The 15403-nt window shown below is 35.3% G+C and overlaps 3 protein-coding genes across 3 annotated transcripts; 1 reads left to right on the forward strand and 2 right to left on the reverse strand.

Moving 5' to 3' along the window:
- Positions 1 to 2998: 2998 nt before the first annotated feature.
- Positions 2999 to 4421, forward strand: LOC120158380 (WRKY transcription factor 23-like). Its single transcript, XM_039169234.1, has 3 exons — positions 2999 to 3542; positions 3774 to 3917; positions 4004 to 4421. Exons 1-3 carry the CDS (start codon positions 3145 to 3147, stop codon positions 4404 to 4406), a joined length of 945 nt encoding a protein of 314 aa, XP_039025165.1. The 5' UTR covers positions 2999 to 3144; the 3' UTR covers positions 4407 to 4421.
- A 463-nt stretch (positions 4422 to 4884) lies between these two features.
- Positions 4885 to 6662, reverse strand: LOC120158437. Its single transcript, XM_039169273.1, has 4 exons — positions 6550 to 6662; positions 6410 to 6493; positions 6118 to 6337; positions 4885 to 4899 (listed from the first exon to the last, which is right to left on the reverse strand). The coding sequence occupies exons 1-4, from the start codon at positions 6660 to 6662 to the stop codon at positions 4885 to 4887; spliced, it is 432 nt and encodes a 143-aa protein (XP_039025204.1).
- A 4164-nt stretch (positions 6663 to 10826) lies between these two features.
- On the reverse strand, positions 10827 to 11847 carry LOC120158350 (transcription factor MYB78-like). Its single transcript, XM_039169217.1, has 3 exons — positions 11673 to 11847; positions 11458 to 11587; positions 10827 to 11379 (listed from the first exon to the last, which is right to left on the reverse strand). The coding sequence occupies exons 1-3, from the start codon at positions 11827 to 11829 to the stop codon at positions 10845 to 10847; spliced, it is 822 nt and encodes a 273-aa protein (XP_039025148.1). The 5' UTR covers positions 11830 to 11847; the 3' UTR covers positions 10827 to 10844.
- Positions 11848 to 15403: the final 3556 nt, after the last annotated feature.

Genomic DNA, 15403 nt, shown 5'->3' on the forward strand with positions numbered 1-15403 from the left:
CCTTCCAAGGAATATTCCAATGCCGCGTATAACTTTGACCTCCCTTGCCCTTCCATTTCTGTAATGGTCCGCTCTACTTGTATTTCCAAAACTGTAATTTTCTTTCTTTTGACAAAAGAAGGAAAATAGTAGAATAATTATATTGTCAAATTCTTTTACGTGTTATCCAAGAATCAGGAGTTTGAGCAGATGCGTGAATCCCTTTTTAATATCTCATCTTTCTTTAACGTTTTTCGAATTGTATTTAAGGTTATCTTTTTAATAATATTATTTTTAAAAAACGAATAAAATTAACTATATTAAAAAAAAATTTGCATCTAACATGTATCGGTAAGTGTAGGTAACATTAATAATCACAATAAGGCCATAATTTCATTTACTCTTCTAAATCATGTTACATTTTACAAATTATATTTTAAATCCTCGCCAAATAATGATTCCCTGATATTATATTCATCACCTAGAATGTGAATAATTGCGTATAGAAAAGGTAAGTTCAGATTCCCTTCATATTTTCAGATAGCCATGAAAACTTGAATTGAGCTTTGATATTTAAGGTGTCCCAAAGTAGTCTTCCTAAATTCACCAATTTCGAAGGCAAATACTTTTAGTCTGTTATGGACAGTAACATTTTTACTTTTAAGAGAAAGAAATCAGCTGCATGGGTTAGTTTTGTTATTAGATCAATTTCTTTCTCATGATAATACCATTTTTGGGTGGGCTATCATATACCCTCGGTGTTAATATAAGAGAAATAAAAAAAAATGGCCAAAATAAAGCTTTTGAATTTTGCAATTAAAATGATGATCCCAAATCTTGAAACATGATCGGATTCGGAATCATAGATAGGCGTGAAATGTAACAGTTCTTTTATTAATCTGAGGTAAGTACAAACCGATATCTGTTTAAAGATAAATTTTAAATTTTTTGACATTGATCATTCACGCCCATGACATTTATGGTGCTCGAATTTGGATCCTTAGAAATAACAACAATTCCTTTACTATTGATATCTATAGTGCTCGCGGCACTATCAAGTGCTCATGCTTCCTGGTGTCATCAAATTCCACCCGTTGGATCCACCCCGTGGATATCACCGAAAAATAAAAGAAAAACTAAAATACAGAGGCTTGGTTCCTTAAAACCCAACTCCGTATCCGAGCACCACGTGTGCAATTGAGAAAGGTGGCTAAAGGGTTCAACGGTCGACCGACCATCGGAGTTTGTGCCTAAAAATGGGGACAGACCAGCCAAAGCCGCCTGATGCTTTGGTTTTAAATTCCACGCAATAAAAACAAACAAAAAAGAGTTGGATAAAAGGGATTTCCTTTTGGATTTTACATGACAAATATTATATCCTGTCACGTTGGATTGAGATATTAAAATAATCTCAAAATTAAGTTGATTATAATACGGCATTTGTTGTAGTTGATGAGAATTAATGGCGTATCTCCTGTGAAAGCTACTAGCGGATAAGACTGCTGTTTAAGGTGTAAGACGGAGAATTTCATGTGACAATTTAGTCAATTTTATATTTAGATAAAAGACACTCATTTGTCTCGTTTGCGTTCCCCAAGCACAATTCTATGGTCTTATTTGTACATCCCTCATTGGCCAAGCTACACGCCTTATACCCCTCGGCAGATAGTAGGTGGAGAGTCGTTGAAATTGAACCAAATAGGAAAAAAATTTAAATATTTTATGTATCAAATGATCATAATAAAAGATGCACTCGATTTATATTCAAAGAAAACGTGTGGGGGATGAAAATCAGAGCAAAATGTAATGATGGGGTGTTGGTGATCTTTAAGGTGTGTTTATGTAACAGTAGAGAATTGATTGCTCATAAAAAGGGCAAAGAGAAAGGAATGATGTGTGAAAAGAAGCATTGAAATGAAATCCTTAATTTCCTTACCCAAAAGAGTTCACCATGGAAGCATGCGAAGGTAAGTCCAGTTTACGGGCTAATTTGTATGTGTATCATACCATTTTATCCACACACGCTGCCATTTTTCATAACTCATCCACATATCCATTTGGAACCCTTCTGCAATTATAATTAATTGTAACTAAATTCTATCATTACTCCTTATTTTATACGTAAGCTGTGAAAACAGTTTCTATATTTAATCGGTTGATTTTTTTATTCTAATTACTTTTACTTTTAAAATTTTGATCTTAAACTAAACAATAACCGTTTTTTCATTAATCATTTAGAAAAGCAATAATCATTAAATTGGTTACATCAGATTTTATTATTAATCCTCGCAACGACAAGGTCAAAAAGAATCATAGAGAGGATGGAGTTGAATGAATTTTTGAGGTCGTAATATAATTTTATTATTGTATTAATTCAAAATATTATACTTTTAAAAGAATTAAATCATAAATTTATTATTCTCGTCATATTTCTTTCTAGTTTCCACCCCAATCCGATAACCTAATCCTAATAGACCCCAACTAAACAGAATCCGATCTTCTCCTCCCTTTTTCTGTAGGGATTTCGCCGGGAAGAAGGGTACTTTCCCCCGCCATATACATTGTCTCTACATTATATCTATGAGGGATAAATTGAAGTCCCTCGATCACTAATTTAATTAATTATCTAGGTATTACATTAAAACACATAACTGATCTAGCCTAGAAGGTTACATGCTAATACATACAAAACTTAAATGGAATTTGTACTTCTGGATCTTATCTCTTCATTTACTATTTGAGGTGGCGTTTGACTCACATGCATGATAAAAATAGCTGTGGTTTAATTATTTACACACCCAAACCCAAGGGAAGGGCTGCATTATTATGGTTTTGGCCGTATGAATATCACATGAAAGGGAACTCCGTTCACACTGCGAACCAGTTATTAAAGCCTCCACCACACTCCGACCATGGATCGCTCATGCCTCATGCTGAACGCAACCGGCACTGTTCAATTTCCGTACAAGTAGTTGACCTACAGTTGCCCGTCGATCCTCTATTTATTGTTCTATCTCTTTTTTCCATTTCTTCATAGCCAGAAAGCTCACTTTCTTCTAAAACTCTCTTCCATTTCTTCTCTCTCTCACTAAACAAAAGCTTTCTCTTTCTCTGGTGGGTGTAAGTGGTTTTGATGAACAAAAACTGGAGTTTTTTTATTGATACATGGAGAGAAAAGAGGGAATAAAGATGGAAGATGTACTGGGAAACTCAGCGTGTTCACAATTCACGGTGAATAATTTCCCATTAGAAAGTATATTCGATTTGAGTAGCAATGAAGACGAGAAGATCGTCTCTTTAGGGTTTATGGACTTGCAGGGAGTTCAAGACTTGATCAGTCCTCCTTTCTTGGAGATCATGACAGCTGCACAACAGGTACCCTCTCTTATTTCAAGCCAAGTACCTCCCACGCCACCACCTTCAAAGAATATCGACTCTCCTCAGGCTATTAATCAGCCTGCCACTCCTAATTCTTCCTCGATTTCATCTGCATCAAGTGAGGCTTTTAATGAACCTGCTAAAGTAGATGACCAAGAAGAAAACCAGCAAAAAATCAAGAAACAGTGAGTTCAACTCTTTCTCTTTAATATAACCTTTTTCTTACTATTTATCATTCTTCCACTAAAGAGACAAAGATGGATCCTTTTATGAGTATGCTTGAGTCTGTAGTTATGTTTACACTTTACAGTTAAACAAAATCGCAATTTTTAAACTAATTTGGGAAAAAAACGAGGGTTTTGTTTTCCATCAAAGTGACTAGAAGCAGATGAAGATTTTTTGGATTTGGCGTTTAGGTTGAAACCCAAGAAGACGAACCAGAAGAGACAGAGAGAGCCGAGATTCGCGTTCATGACAAAGAGCGAGGTTGATCATTTGGAAGATGGGTACAGATGGAGAAAGTACGGCCAGAAAGCTGTAAAAAACAGTCCCTTTCCTAGGTACTAAACCTCGATCTTCAAACTTTTAACCTATTTTACTTCTTTTCACCAATTTAGGCAAAGTTTACACTGTTTAATTCCCCTAGGAGTTACTATCGATGCACCACCGCCTCATGTAATGTGAAGAAAAGAGTGGAGAGATCTTTCAGTGATCCAAGCAATGTGATTACCACTTATGAAGGCCAACACACTCACCCCAGCCCAATCGTGCCTCCTCCAAATCTCGGCGGTTCTCATTTGAGTACAGCCATGTCTGCCGCAGCTTTGGACATGCCAATGCAAAGGACTCCGCCTAACTATCACCAGCACCACCGTCAACAGCCATTTACCGATAGCTTGTCTCCTTCTAACTTTGGCCATAACATTGGTTCCATTAACAGTATTCTTCATGAGAAGCGTATTTGCACCCCGGGAACAGGACCGTCTTTGCTTGAAGACCATGGCCTTCTACAGGACATTCTACCATCCCATATGCTAAAAGAAGAGTAGCTTAGAAAAGATCAGTACACTGATATATGTATTTTTCTTGCTGACAGGTGCCAATTCCAATTTAAACAAACCTCGATCCATATTACTATACAGTGCCGGATGCACTAATCCTCATAGGGTCAAGTACATCCATTATTTGTGAAAAGTGGTTAAATTTAACTTAATGTTTTAAGAAAAAAAGAAAAAAATTAACTTCTTTTTCATACTCATTATTTTTAAGAAAAGAAAATTAAAATTTTGGACTCATTCTTAAATTTCGAGATCCGTCATTAGTTCTATATATAACCTGGACTTGGTTTTTTTTCTCATTTGGTGGCTTTGGATATGTAGAGATTATGCATCCAGGGGAAATTTGGTTATTTCTTCTTTAATTCTTTGTCCTATACCTTTTGTTTTTGGTATTACAAAACGAATATGCTTTGATTCCCATATGAAAGTAACTATTGCTTGAGGGCTATAGGGGTTCATCAGAGAACCATTAATGCGGATTTCCCTGCAAAAAACTTGTTAAGAGTTTAGTAGGAAAGAGAATGATGGAAATAAAACATATCCTTTTCTTGGCCTTGGGTCTACATCTCAAAGATTTGGTTCACTGAATGGTAAGATGGGGGATTCAGTGTATTGATGTGTTAGAGGGAAATTGAAGACATCTGCCTATTCACGCATGCACTATGTTTATATTATATGGAGCCATGATTCTTTTATTCTAATTACATCATGGGTCGCAATCCACAGTTTATTTGTGGTTGTAAATAGAGGCCATGTGAATACTCGGCACTGCTAAAGAGTGGCAGGTTGATTATTGGGAAAGAAAATTGCACAAGGGAAATTGGAAAATGAAGTGCCTCCTGCTATTAGTCAACAATACATAATCTATTCCAAGGGAAGGGCCTACTGCCTGCCTCCAGCCCAGGACTAGACCGTTTAATAATGATCATGGAAATAAGGTATTGCGTAAAGGCTTATCATGGTGCTAGAGATGGGCATGTGGGATGTTCAATCAGCTCTAACATTGAACTATCTAACCTCTTTTATAAAGCTAACGAATGAACGGTGAAACAAACGTCCATCAACACTAGTGTTTACGTGCATTAAATCTTTTGTCAAAACCGACTGTTATCCAATTAAAAACAAATATAATATTTTACCGACACATTAGAAAAACAAAGCATGCATGATTTAGGTTATAAAAGAAAATTAAAAGTTTGAGTGGCTATAATTTCATTTAGCAATTAACATTTGCTTGATTTATAGCAAAAAATAGATACCGTAAAAGAATTATGAGAGCTAAAACAAAGAAAACGTAACAAAAGAAACTTAGGGTTAGAGATGATTATCCCACAAATTACACATGCGAAACACAAAAATTCAACTCGCAAATATGAATAGCATATACCTGTTGTTTGGTGGGCTGCTGTCGGAGTATGTCGGATTTAGGAGAAAGATTCCCCATTTTCGCTCAAGACTGGAGCAAGTGGTACGGTATCTTTCGGGATGAAAACCCTAAGGGGTGTTTTCGATCTTTGCAGGTTGACAACTTTTTTTTTTTTTTGTTTTGGATAAATCTAATTTATTATCCAAGGAAAGCTACATACAAAAAACTAGAGCATCTAATAAAACGCGATACTCATCCCAAACAACAAAAGAATCAATCCAATAAACCCCAAGCTCAACAAAAAAAAAAAGAATTCACATAACCATTCCTGTTCACCTTCCTACCATGAAGCGTGAGCTGAACAGTGTTTTTAATCAAATGCGTAACATCCTCCACACTCCGATTCACATTCCTGAAAACCCTTCTGTTCCGTTCCTCCCAAACAAGATACACTAGCGAACTCCACGCAAGCTTAAGAACAAGCGTACGGAGAGAACGCCCTTTGAGAGAAGAAATCGCCCACGCAAGTTCAAAATCCCACGAACCTACATTTCTCCTGCAATTACACAAATCCAAAATCCTACGCTAAATACCTGCATAAAATTGACACTCAAAGAAAATATAAGACCTCGACTCAGCAGCCACACCACAAAGAATGCACTTATCGTCAACCATCAAACCCATCCTACGCAAGCGGTACTTGGTAGCCAACCTGTCAAGAAGAGCAAGCCAAACGATCCCGCTTGCTTAGGAACATGTAATAGAAACCAGACAAGTTTATGCCACAACTCCCTATTCTCCCTACTCCGAAACTCAATCCATAACTCTCTTGTAGAAACAGGATTCGTGCGAGGCAACAGACCACTCGAAGGTGAAGCCATACTTCTCAACGCAAAAACCTTTCTAAGGCTCCAGCTAAAATTGTTCTTCACTCCAAGGACCAAAAATCAGCCCTTTTAACAACGCATGCTTTCACCCATGCCACCCACAAGGAACCCTCATCCGCAAGAATGCTTCTCACCAAACGAAGAAAGCAAACTTTATTCCAATAATGGATGTTCTTCAAACCAAGCCCCCTTCTGACTTCTGCAAACAAACTCTACTCCATCTAACTTTCGCACCCGAAGCAGGAATGTCCTGACTCCTGACCCACTCTCTTCACCACAGCCTTGGGAAGAACAAACTGCCTGCACCAAAAATTCACAACCCCAAACAAAACCGAGCGCACCGGCTGCAATCTGCCAGCTAAAATCAGCTGCTTGCTGGATCATTGCTCTAACCGTCTACTAATTAACGGCTGACAATCATGTTCTGTCAGCTTCCTTGTTACTAACGACACCCCAAGATAAAACACCGAGAATGTGCCCGACTTAAACTCCGAACTAGCTAACATGGAACTCAATTCCTCAGCAGGAACGCCAGCAGAGAACAATTCACATTTTCCGGCATTAAGTCTAAGACCCGACATCTCATAAAAACAACTTTGAGAAAAGAAGTATTTCTTTTTTTACTTTTGACGGGATAACACCGTTTTAACTTTCTTTTTAGGAATAACTGCCTACATTACCTAAAAAAATTACTCTTAAAATTGCAAAAAATATATACATTATTAATCCATTATTATTTATTATTGTTAAGACGATGTGGTGAAAATTATTTGGTTGAAATTTTTTAATTTTTAAGCTATTCAAAGTTACAATATATATATTTTCAATTATTTTATTGTATATATAAATTAAAATTATGTTTATTTTTAATAATTTTTAATTTAATAAATTACCCCATTATATTTTTTTATCATATTGTGTGTTTTTTTATTGTCATGTTATATCATTTTAACGAAAGAGTTATAGTGAAATACATCAAGTGACCTCAGTGGTAAAAAGATATTATTCTTTCAAGAAGTTTTGGATTTAAGCAACTGTATTAGTAACATATGTGTGCATTGTCGATTAATTTAAAAAATTCTGAATATATATTATCTTGTAATCACACTAAACTATTAGAAAAAAAATATTGACCGGGAATAAGAGAAAGAAAATATTTATGATTTATGTTCACGTTTTTTTTTGTGTGTGAATGGATGGGGCTAAAATCTGAATAGTAGAGAGATTGAGAAGGGAGAGAAAAACAATGGCAGATGCAAGTAGAAGTGAAGGTGGTCAAGTGGCCACCCTAAATTTCAAATTTTATTCGTTTAATTATCTATTTTATTGATTAAACCCACTCTAAATTTTTTATTTGTGCCTGACTTCAAACAAATTTTATATAGTTAAATATGTGTGTCCAAAATATTTCTGAATCTATCATTGAAAAAAAATTATATCTTGATTTCATGCTAATCAAAATAATACCATAAATCAAATCAAAATAAGATCAAAATGAATTTTATCAATTTTAATGAAAAAAATTGATAAACAAAAATGAATGAAAAAAGTGAGTATTTTGGTACCGATTACATCGTAAATGTTTATTGATGGAGGTTAAACAACAGTATAAAAAATGTCAGCCATAAAAGAGAAGAATATTAAAAGTTTAGGTCAATTTCAAAAATAAAAAGTCCAAAATGCAATGTTTTGACGCTGATATTAAAACTTAACAGTGAAATGATTAAAAGAAGTGAAATTTGACAATTAAGTGATGAAATTGTTTTTTTAAAGATTAACTGACTAAAATGAGAACAGTAACAAAGTTAAGTGACAAAAGAAGTAGTGTACCCTTAAAAATTTGGTAAGGTTTGTGTTGCAAATCAAAGGACCGGCCATCGAGCTTACGTAAGGGGTGACAACATTTTGATAGAAACTGAACATTTTTCAGCCCACGGTTCAATTTTTCAATTCCACTACCACGTTTTATACTTGGAAGGAAATAACAACGTGCTGCATCTAGAAAAATAAAAACAAAAGATTCAACGATTTAACACGATACAGGTATATTATCTTATAATTATCTTAGACTAGTAAAAAAATTTAATACTAAATCTATTGCATATATAATCCTATAATTATGCTTTAATCCGACAAGAGTCTAAGTCCAGCACTAATAGAATGGATTGATTCTTTTGGAACTGGACATGGTTTCAAGGGTTTCGGCAGTTGGTGCTCGGAAACTTACAGCTAACTTTGAAAATGAAATGTGGAAGGCAGCATAGGAAAGGAATATTAAGGTTAGGCATTTATTTTTTGAAAAAAAAAATATAGTTTTAAATTCCATCATTGATCGACGACAAAGGTACGTTTTCTAGAATCTCCAAGTTGCAGCAGTCGGGAGATGTAATTCTTTGCTCGGATAAACGTTAAGAAAAAGTGGGGGAAAAAACAAGAGGATTCACGGTATGTCTCCACTGATTCTGTTCCCACCTTGCGAGGGAGTTTTTCATCCATTTCTCTAGCGGAGACATAATATCCTAACACCACAACGTGTCGTTTTAATTATCAAATAATTAACCTTAATCTCAAAATAGAAATAATAAAAATAATTAGAATACTGAGAGTAAAGGTCAATCCGCAGGGAATACGAAATTGTTGATAAGTTGATTCTTATCCTTGGACTAGGCGTGAACTGCAAATGAAAGTACGGGGTTTCTTAATTGTAAATAAAGAAAATAAAATTGAAGGGAAGTAGAGTTGAATTAAAATTCTAATTATAAAAATCAGCCTCGGTTTTCGCTTTACCTCAAATTCCGTCGATAATCGAAATAGATTTTTCACTTCGGATTCATGTCGGTTACAGTCTATAGGGCACAACCCCTATAACTTGTTTTTCTATCAATTGAACTGACAATCCAAAACAATCTTTGATTCTAAGTCCTTATGTGGACTAATCATGATTATCGTTATGAGCGCCACTCGATTTTAAAGCTTTGGAAAAACCCGACTCGAATAGTGTCTCACTGAGAATCGAATCCAATCTCAGTTCCATATAACTTAATGCCGCTAAGTGTGTTCCTAAGAAGTCGAACATACTACAAGTCGATTCTTCCTCCCAACTATTAATCGAAAACACTATCAATCCAACGTGCACTTTTTAAAAAGAAAATATTTTTGATTTTAAAATGATGGTCAATTACCCATCCTTGATTCCACAAAACTGATAATGTAACCCGAAGGGTATTACACGTTTTTCAATTCTCATGATCGGAATTGAGTCATCGCTTCAGCCTTTAACTATAAAAAATTTAGCTAAGTATGATAGAAATCATACTTAACATTTTAAAAGAAAATAAAATAAAAGCTTAAAAATAAAAATTAAAGAGAAAAGTAAAAACTTTTATAAAAAAAGAAAACAAGAATAAAGTAATGCAAGGGTATTTATAGTCCTCAAAAACTCTAAAATTCCTATGAGATAATTCCTAATAAATTTCCAAAGATAATTCCTAAAAATCACAAAAGATAATTCCCATCATTGTTTGAAATAAATTTCAAAAATAAAGATAAATCTTAAATTCACGTTTGGATTTGTGGCTGAGAGTTTCATCTTCACGAAAATGCTGACTGAACCTTCTAGAAGATGCTGACTCGTCACCACATCAACGAATTCACTCCCCAAGTCATGCCCATTTGTCCAACCATGATTCCAGAAAAATAAAAACTTGCAGAATTTGTTTTTTTTAGCATAGTTTCTGAAATCTAATGTTCTACACAGAAAATAATATAAAACGCCCAATTTGGTAACATAAACCGATGAAAAAAAGAGTAATTATCAATAAAATGATAACTAAATTAAGCTCTCATCACACAAATTAGTTAACATTCAATTACCAACTACGATTCTTAATTTAAATCAAAAATACATTAATCACTTGTATCAATCTAACCCATTTGTTTCTATCAACTATTTTAAATGTCTTCTGATGATATTGGCTCCATCAAGAAATTGTGTATGTTTATAATTTAATAAAAATTAAACTGTGAAAGTTGGAACAGGAAAAACCGAAGAGCATAGCACCCTCTAATTAGTGCTACATATCCCTGTAAACTCTGACTGTGATGCGTGAATCATTTACATCCCAATATTGTGGTGTTAGCTGAAATTTAAATCAGATAACAGTCACGTAGTTGAATTCATGTCATTAGTGATGAGTCCTTATCATGAAGCTGCTGCTGTAAAAACCAAATATTCTCTTCATTCCACACCGTCTCCATCGACGACTCCCCACCACCACCAACCGACCAACCATTGCTATGCTCATCCGTCGCCTGGAGTTCAAGCACCGCATCATCTCCGCCCCAAGTTCCCGCTGTCACGTAGTTCGAAACGCTTTGTGGATTGTAACAATCCGTTGGGTCCGACACGGAAGAGACTTGGGAGTCCGATGAAGCGCCCGATGATTCGGACAGGAGACTCGAGTCAACCTGGACCGACCCAGACTCAGTCATTATACCGGTGATGGTGGAAGGTTGACCCGTGGTTGACTGGGATGAAGCACGAATCCGTTCGATCAGACGAGGGATCCAAACGTAACGCATGGCGTCCTTGAATTGTTTGCTGTTAACGTCGCATTTCATCTGCTTCGCCTGCTTCTGGACCCTTGTTCTCCAGTAGTTCTTTATTTCATTGTCTGTCCTTCCGGGCAAGTGTTGAGCAATTTTCGACCACCTTGAAAGATCAAAATGAGCTAAACCATTCATGATTTCACACGTTTATTAAATTCCAAAAACAAAGGAAAAAAAAAACCTGTTGCCCCAGCGAGAATGGAGTTCAAGAATCAATAGCTGCTCTTCCAGGCTGATGTTTCCTCGTTTGATTTCTGGTCGCATATAGTTCAACCATCTCAATCTGCAGCTTTTTCCCGTTCTTCTCAATCCTGCAAACCCATCTCACATCACAATGTGCCAAATTACAAATACAAAGATAGAAATTTTTGAGGTTCTACGAAAGTATATATTAACCTGATAAGCGAGCAACAGAGTTCCAGCGACCTTCGCCATGGATCTTGACATACGCCTTAAGCATGGAGTCCTCTTCTTCTGTCCACGGACCTTTCTTCACGTCCATCTCTTCTTCACTTTTTGATATGAAACATCTCTTGTAATTGTAAACATCCATTTTTCAAGAGCCAGAGATAGAGAGAAAGAGAGTTGATTTGGGATTTAAGTTGGTGTTTTGAAGAAAATACACGAGCTTACGGGGATTATATAGAGAGCGGCAAAGATGAGATTAAGACTAACTTTAAAACTAAACAATTATTATTATTATTTTTTCTTATAGTGAAGGAGAAAAAGAAGGCAATATTTGACAAAAGAGGTAGAAGAACGAACCACGAGATTAGTCATAGTATTCCAAACTGATTAAGCTTAATAACAGAAAAACTGCTATTTTATTGAACCAATTTGTGAGTTTTTTAATTTGGTTTTTGACTGTCTGGCTTCATTCACGCGCACAATTGGACAAAAATATTTGAACGTGAACTATGAAGACCAAAGCAACAGGCCTCGAAATAAAATAAAGAAAAAGGGGTTCCATATCGGGCGAGTTGCGTTTGTTTATTATTTGCTGTTCTGATACGGTTTTGCAACATGTCACTGCTTTCCTTAAAACCTCTTTTCTCTCTCTCTCTTTTTATTAAACAAATGGCTAACCAATCAATTGTAATGCTTGGGTTTAGTTTGAAAATGGTGATATTGTCAATAGCTTTTCATGGGAACTTCAGTAAAAGGATTTCACTCTTTTTTATTAAAAAAATGGCTAACCAATTAGTCATTGAATGATTCAGTACAAATTTCACTATTAAATATTTTATTTGATGCATAAATAAAACCAAATATTACATTAAACTACAAAATGATTTGAGATATCATATGATTACATATTTACGAGTATTTTCATCTTTTCATATACATCATAAGAAAATATATTAAAACTAAAACATTTCACTATCAGGCTTCAATTCAACATGCTTATAGGTGACATACAAAATCTTAGCTTAAAGGTTCGTTTTAGGCTTCAATTACACAAACAAAATATTTTAAGGACTAAATTATAATCTATTAATTAAATTTAGGATTAATACATATTGTAATACCTTAATTTTGTCCACACGAATTAAATCCGATTAAAAATGTTCGAAGATCAATTTATAGTGATTCGTGTGCTAATTCAAGTGACATTGGTGGCATGAGTAAAAATAATTCGGGGGTTTCAAGTAATTTCAAATGTGTGCTTGCTCGGGCTCGGTAGCCATACACGCTCGATTGAGAATTTAAAGTTCAATTGAAGTCGAAACATTTTGGAGCCCAAATATCGAAAGTGAACTAAACCCAAGGAAATGTCCATTCACAACCCAAAAATTTAAAAGACGCGTGTCCTAATTACATTAACCCAACAGATACCCAAATAGTCCCAACTTCATTTGACCCAAATGATTAGGGTTACCAGAAACCCTAACTAGAGAGTTATCTAATCTAGCCGCCAGTTGAGATCCATGGTCCAGATCACTCTAGGCGTTAGGGTTTTGAAACCCTAGTGAGATTCTCCAACCGCCGCCTCTGCCCATCTCCATTCCAAATGATTCCAAGCCGCCAGCTCACGTGTTTGCCACCCCATACAACGTCAGCAGCTGGTCCTTCGCCAAAGACGCTCGTGCATCAACGGCCTCATCGCATATTCCCTCTACCTCGATAACAACAGGCATGCCAGAGACCTCATCAAAATCGTATTGGAACCACTTGTCCCCCCAACAACGACCTTTGTCATCACTTCACGAGGGGTTTTCTCTCCAAATCAAAGTCACATGCAAGGAAGAAAAAAACAAAATTAGAGAGATTTTTCTTTTTACATTTTTTTAATTTTCGAATATGTAAATGGGGTTATAAAAACCCCCAAAACTGATTATATCAAGGATCCTCTCCCTATTCGAAAAACACAGTTTGTAAAGGGGTTCTAGCTCCCCATTTTTTCTCTCGAGAACCATTGTAAGGGATCTTTCCCTGATTTTTTTAGAAAGCAATACAAACAATTTCTTCCCATTCGAAACAGAGGAAACACTTCCAAAGATAACATTCATTTTCTAATTTTTTTCTTTTACTTTATTTCATCTTCGTTTCATTTTTTCCGAAGCAACCAAAGAAACGAAAGAAAATAAAGAGAGAAGAAGGGGTTTTACTATCGATCGGAGTCTCGTCGCATTCAGGGTTTCCATCACCAAATCTTAAAGGTGAGGAGAAGCGAACGAAAGAGGCAAACAACATATCTTAAATCCGCCTCGATCTGAAGGTGGACGACGGAGATCAACGCAATTGAAACTGAAGGGTCTCGGCCTTATTTCACGGCGTTGAGGGTCTTTTCTAGCAAAACAGAGCCCCGATTCGAGCTCACGGTGCCAATACGAGTCGACTGGTGAAATTTGGGCCAAAACGATCACCAGTGACAACAACCGACGGTGGCTAGTACAACAGTCAACGACGGTGCATCCACCAGCCTCTGGTTTTCATCGAGAGTGTGAATAGCATTTGAGAAGGAAGAGGGAGAGTGGAGAAGCAAAAATGAGAAAAAAAATAAAGAAAATAGGGGTTTTATAAAGTTTATCAGACAACGTCGTTTCCCCCCAATACTACGTGTTTAAGGTTTTGAGGGGCTAACCCTCTCCTCAGTCTTTATGGGTTTTAATTTTCTCAATTTGGTCACTAATTTAGCATTAATTACTTAATTGATTTGAATTTTCGTCATTATACTGTTATTTTTCATTTTATTTTTTAATACTAATATTTTTCGTTTATTTCCTTTCAAGGTCTTTAAACATTAGCCGTGTTTTTACATTTTAGTCACCTGTAATGATTTTTTGCTTTTTTATTCAATTTTGAGGCATGCTTTGGTGATTTGACCTTACACTTTGAAAAAATGGAATATTATGATCTAGTCCTCGCCAGTTCAGTATGTTTATGTATTTTAGTCATTAATGTCATGTTTTTACTTTTTAAAATTGGTTGTTTAATTTTGATTAATGTTGATTTGATCACTGAGTAAGTATATCTGTCCTAATTAAAATTTGATCGCTACTCTGATATTTAGTTGCATTTTAATCCGATGATTAATTTTGGTCCTCTGAATCTTATTTTTCTTAATTTTATTCCTTTAAGTTGATTGTATACATCTCATTGTAACGATTTCATCTTGCCTCTTGTTTTGCATTTTTTTATTATTTAATCCTAGATTGAACATATTAGGTTTAGACATCTATAGATCAAGTCCCTAAACTTTAGAGCCCTTTCACTTTAGTCTTTAATTTAGGGAATAATTTGAAATGACCCTCGCCTAAATGCCCAAGGGACCATTTTTAGATTATTCGATCCAATCATTGGTTAAAATTAATTAGGGTTATTAATTAGATCTTTGACCTTAGATCTTTTTAGATTTTAGACGTTATAGTTTAATTAGGTTTTCCAATTGACATAATTAAGTAGGCCCTCAATTAGATCCTTGACACTATGTTTAATTTCACCTTAGTCCCCTAACATTAGAGAATAATTCAATTTGGGCTTTTGCATTAAGATGCTCGATTGCACAAATCGATTATTCAATTTCACAATTGACTAAGATCTGTAAGATTAAATTAGAGACTTCATTAGTCCATTAGATTCTTTAAATTATATAATTGAACACTTTAGGTTAGGGAAAGCATTAA

The sequence above is a fragment of the Hibiscus syriacus genome, unplaced genomic scaffold (assembly GCF_006381635.1).
Source record: "Hibiscus syriacus cultivar Baekdansim isolate YM2019G1 unplaced genomic scaffold, ASM638163v2 tig00111311_pilon, whole genome shotgun sequence".
Taxonomy (NCBI): Eukaryota; Viridiplantae; Streptophyta; class Magnoliopsida; order Malvales; family Malvaceae; genus Hibiscus; species Hibiscus syriacus.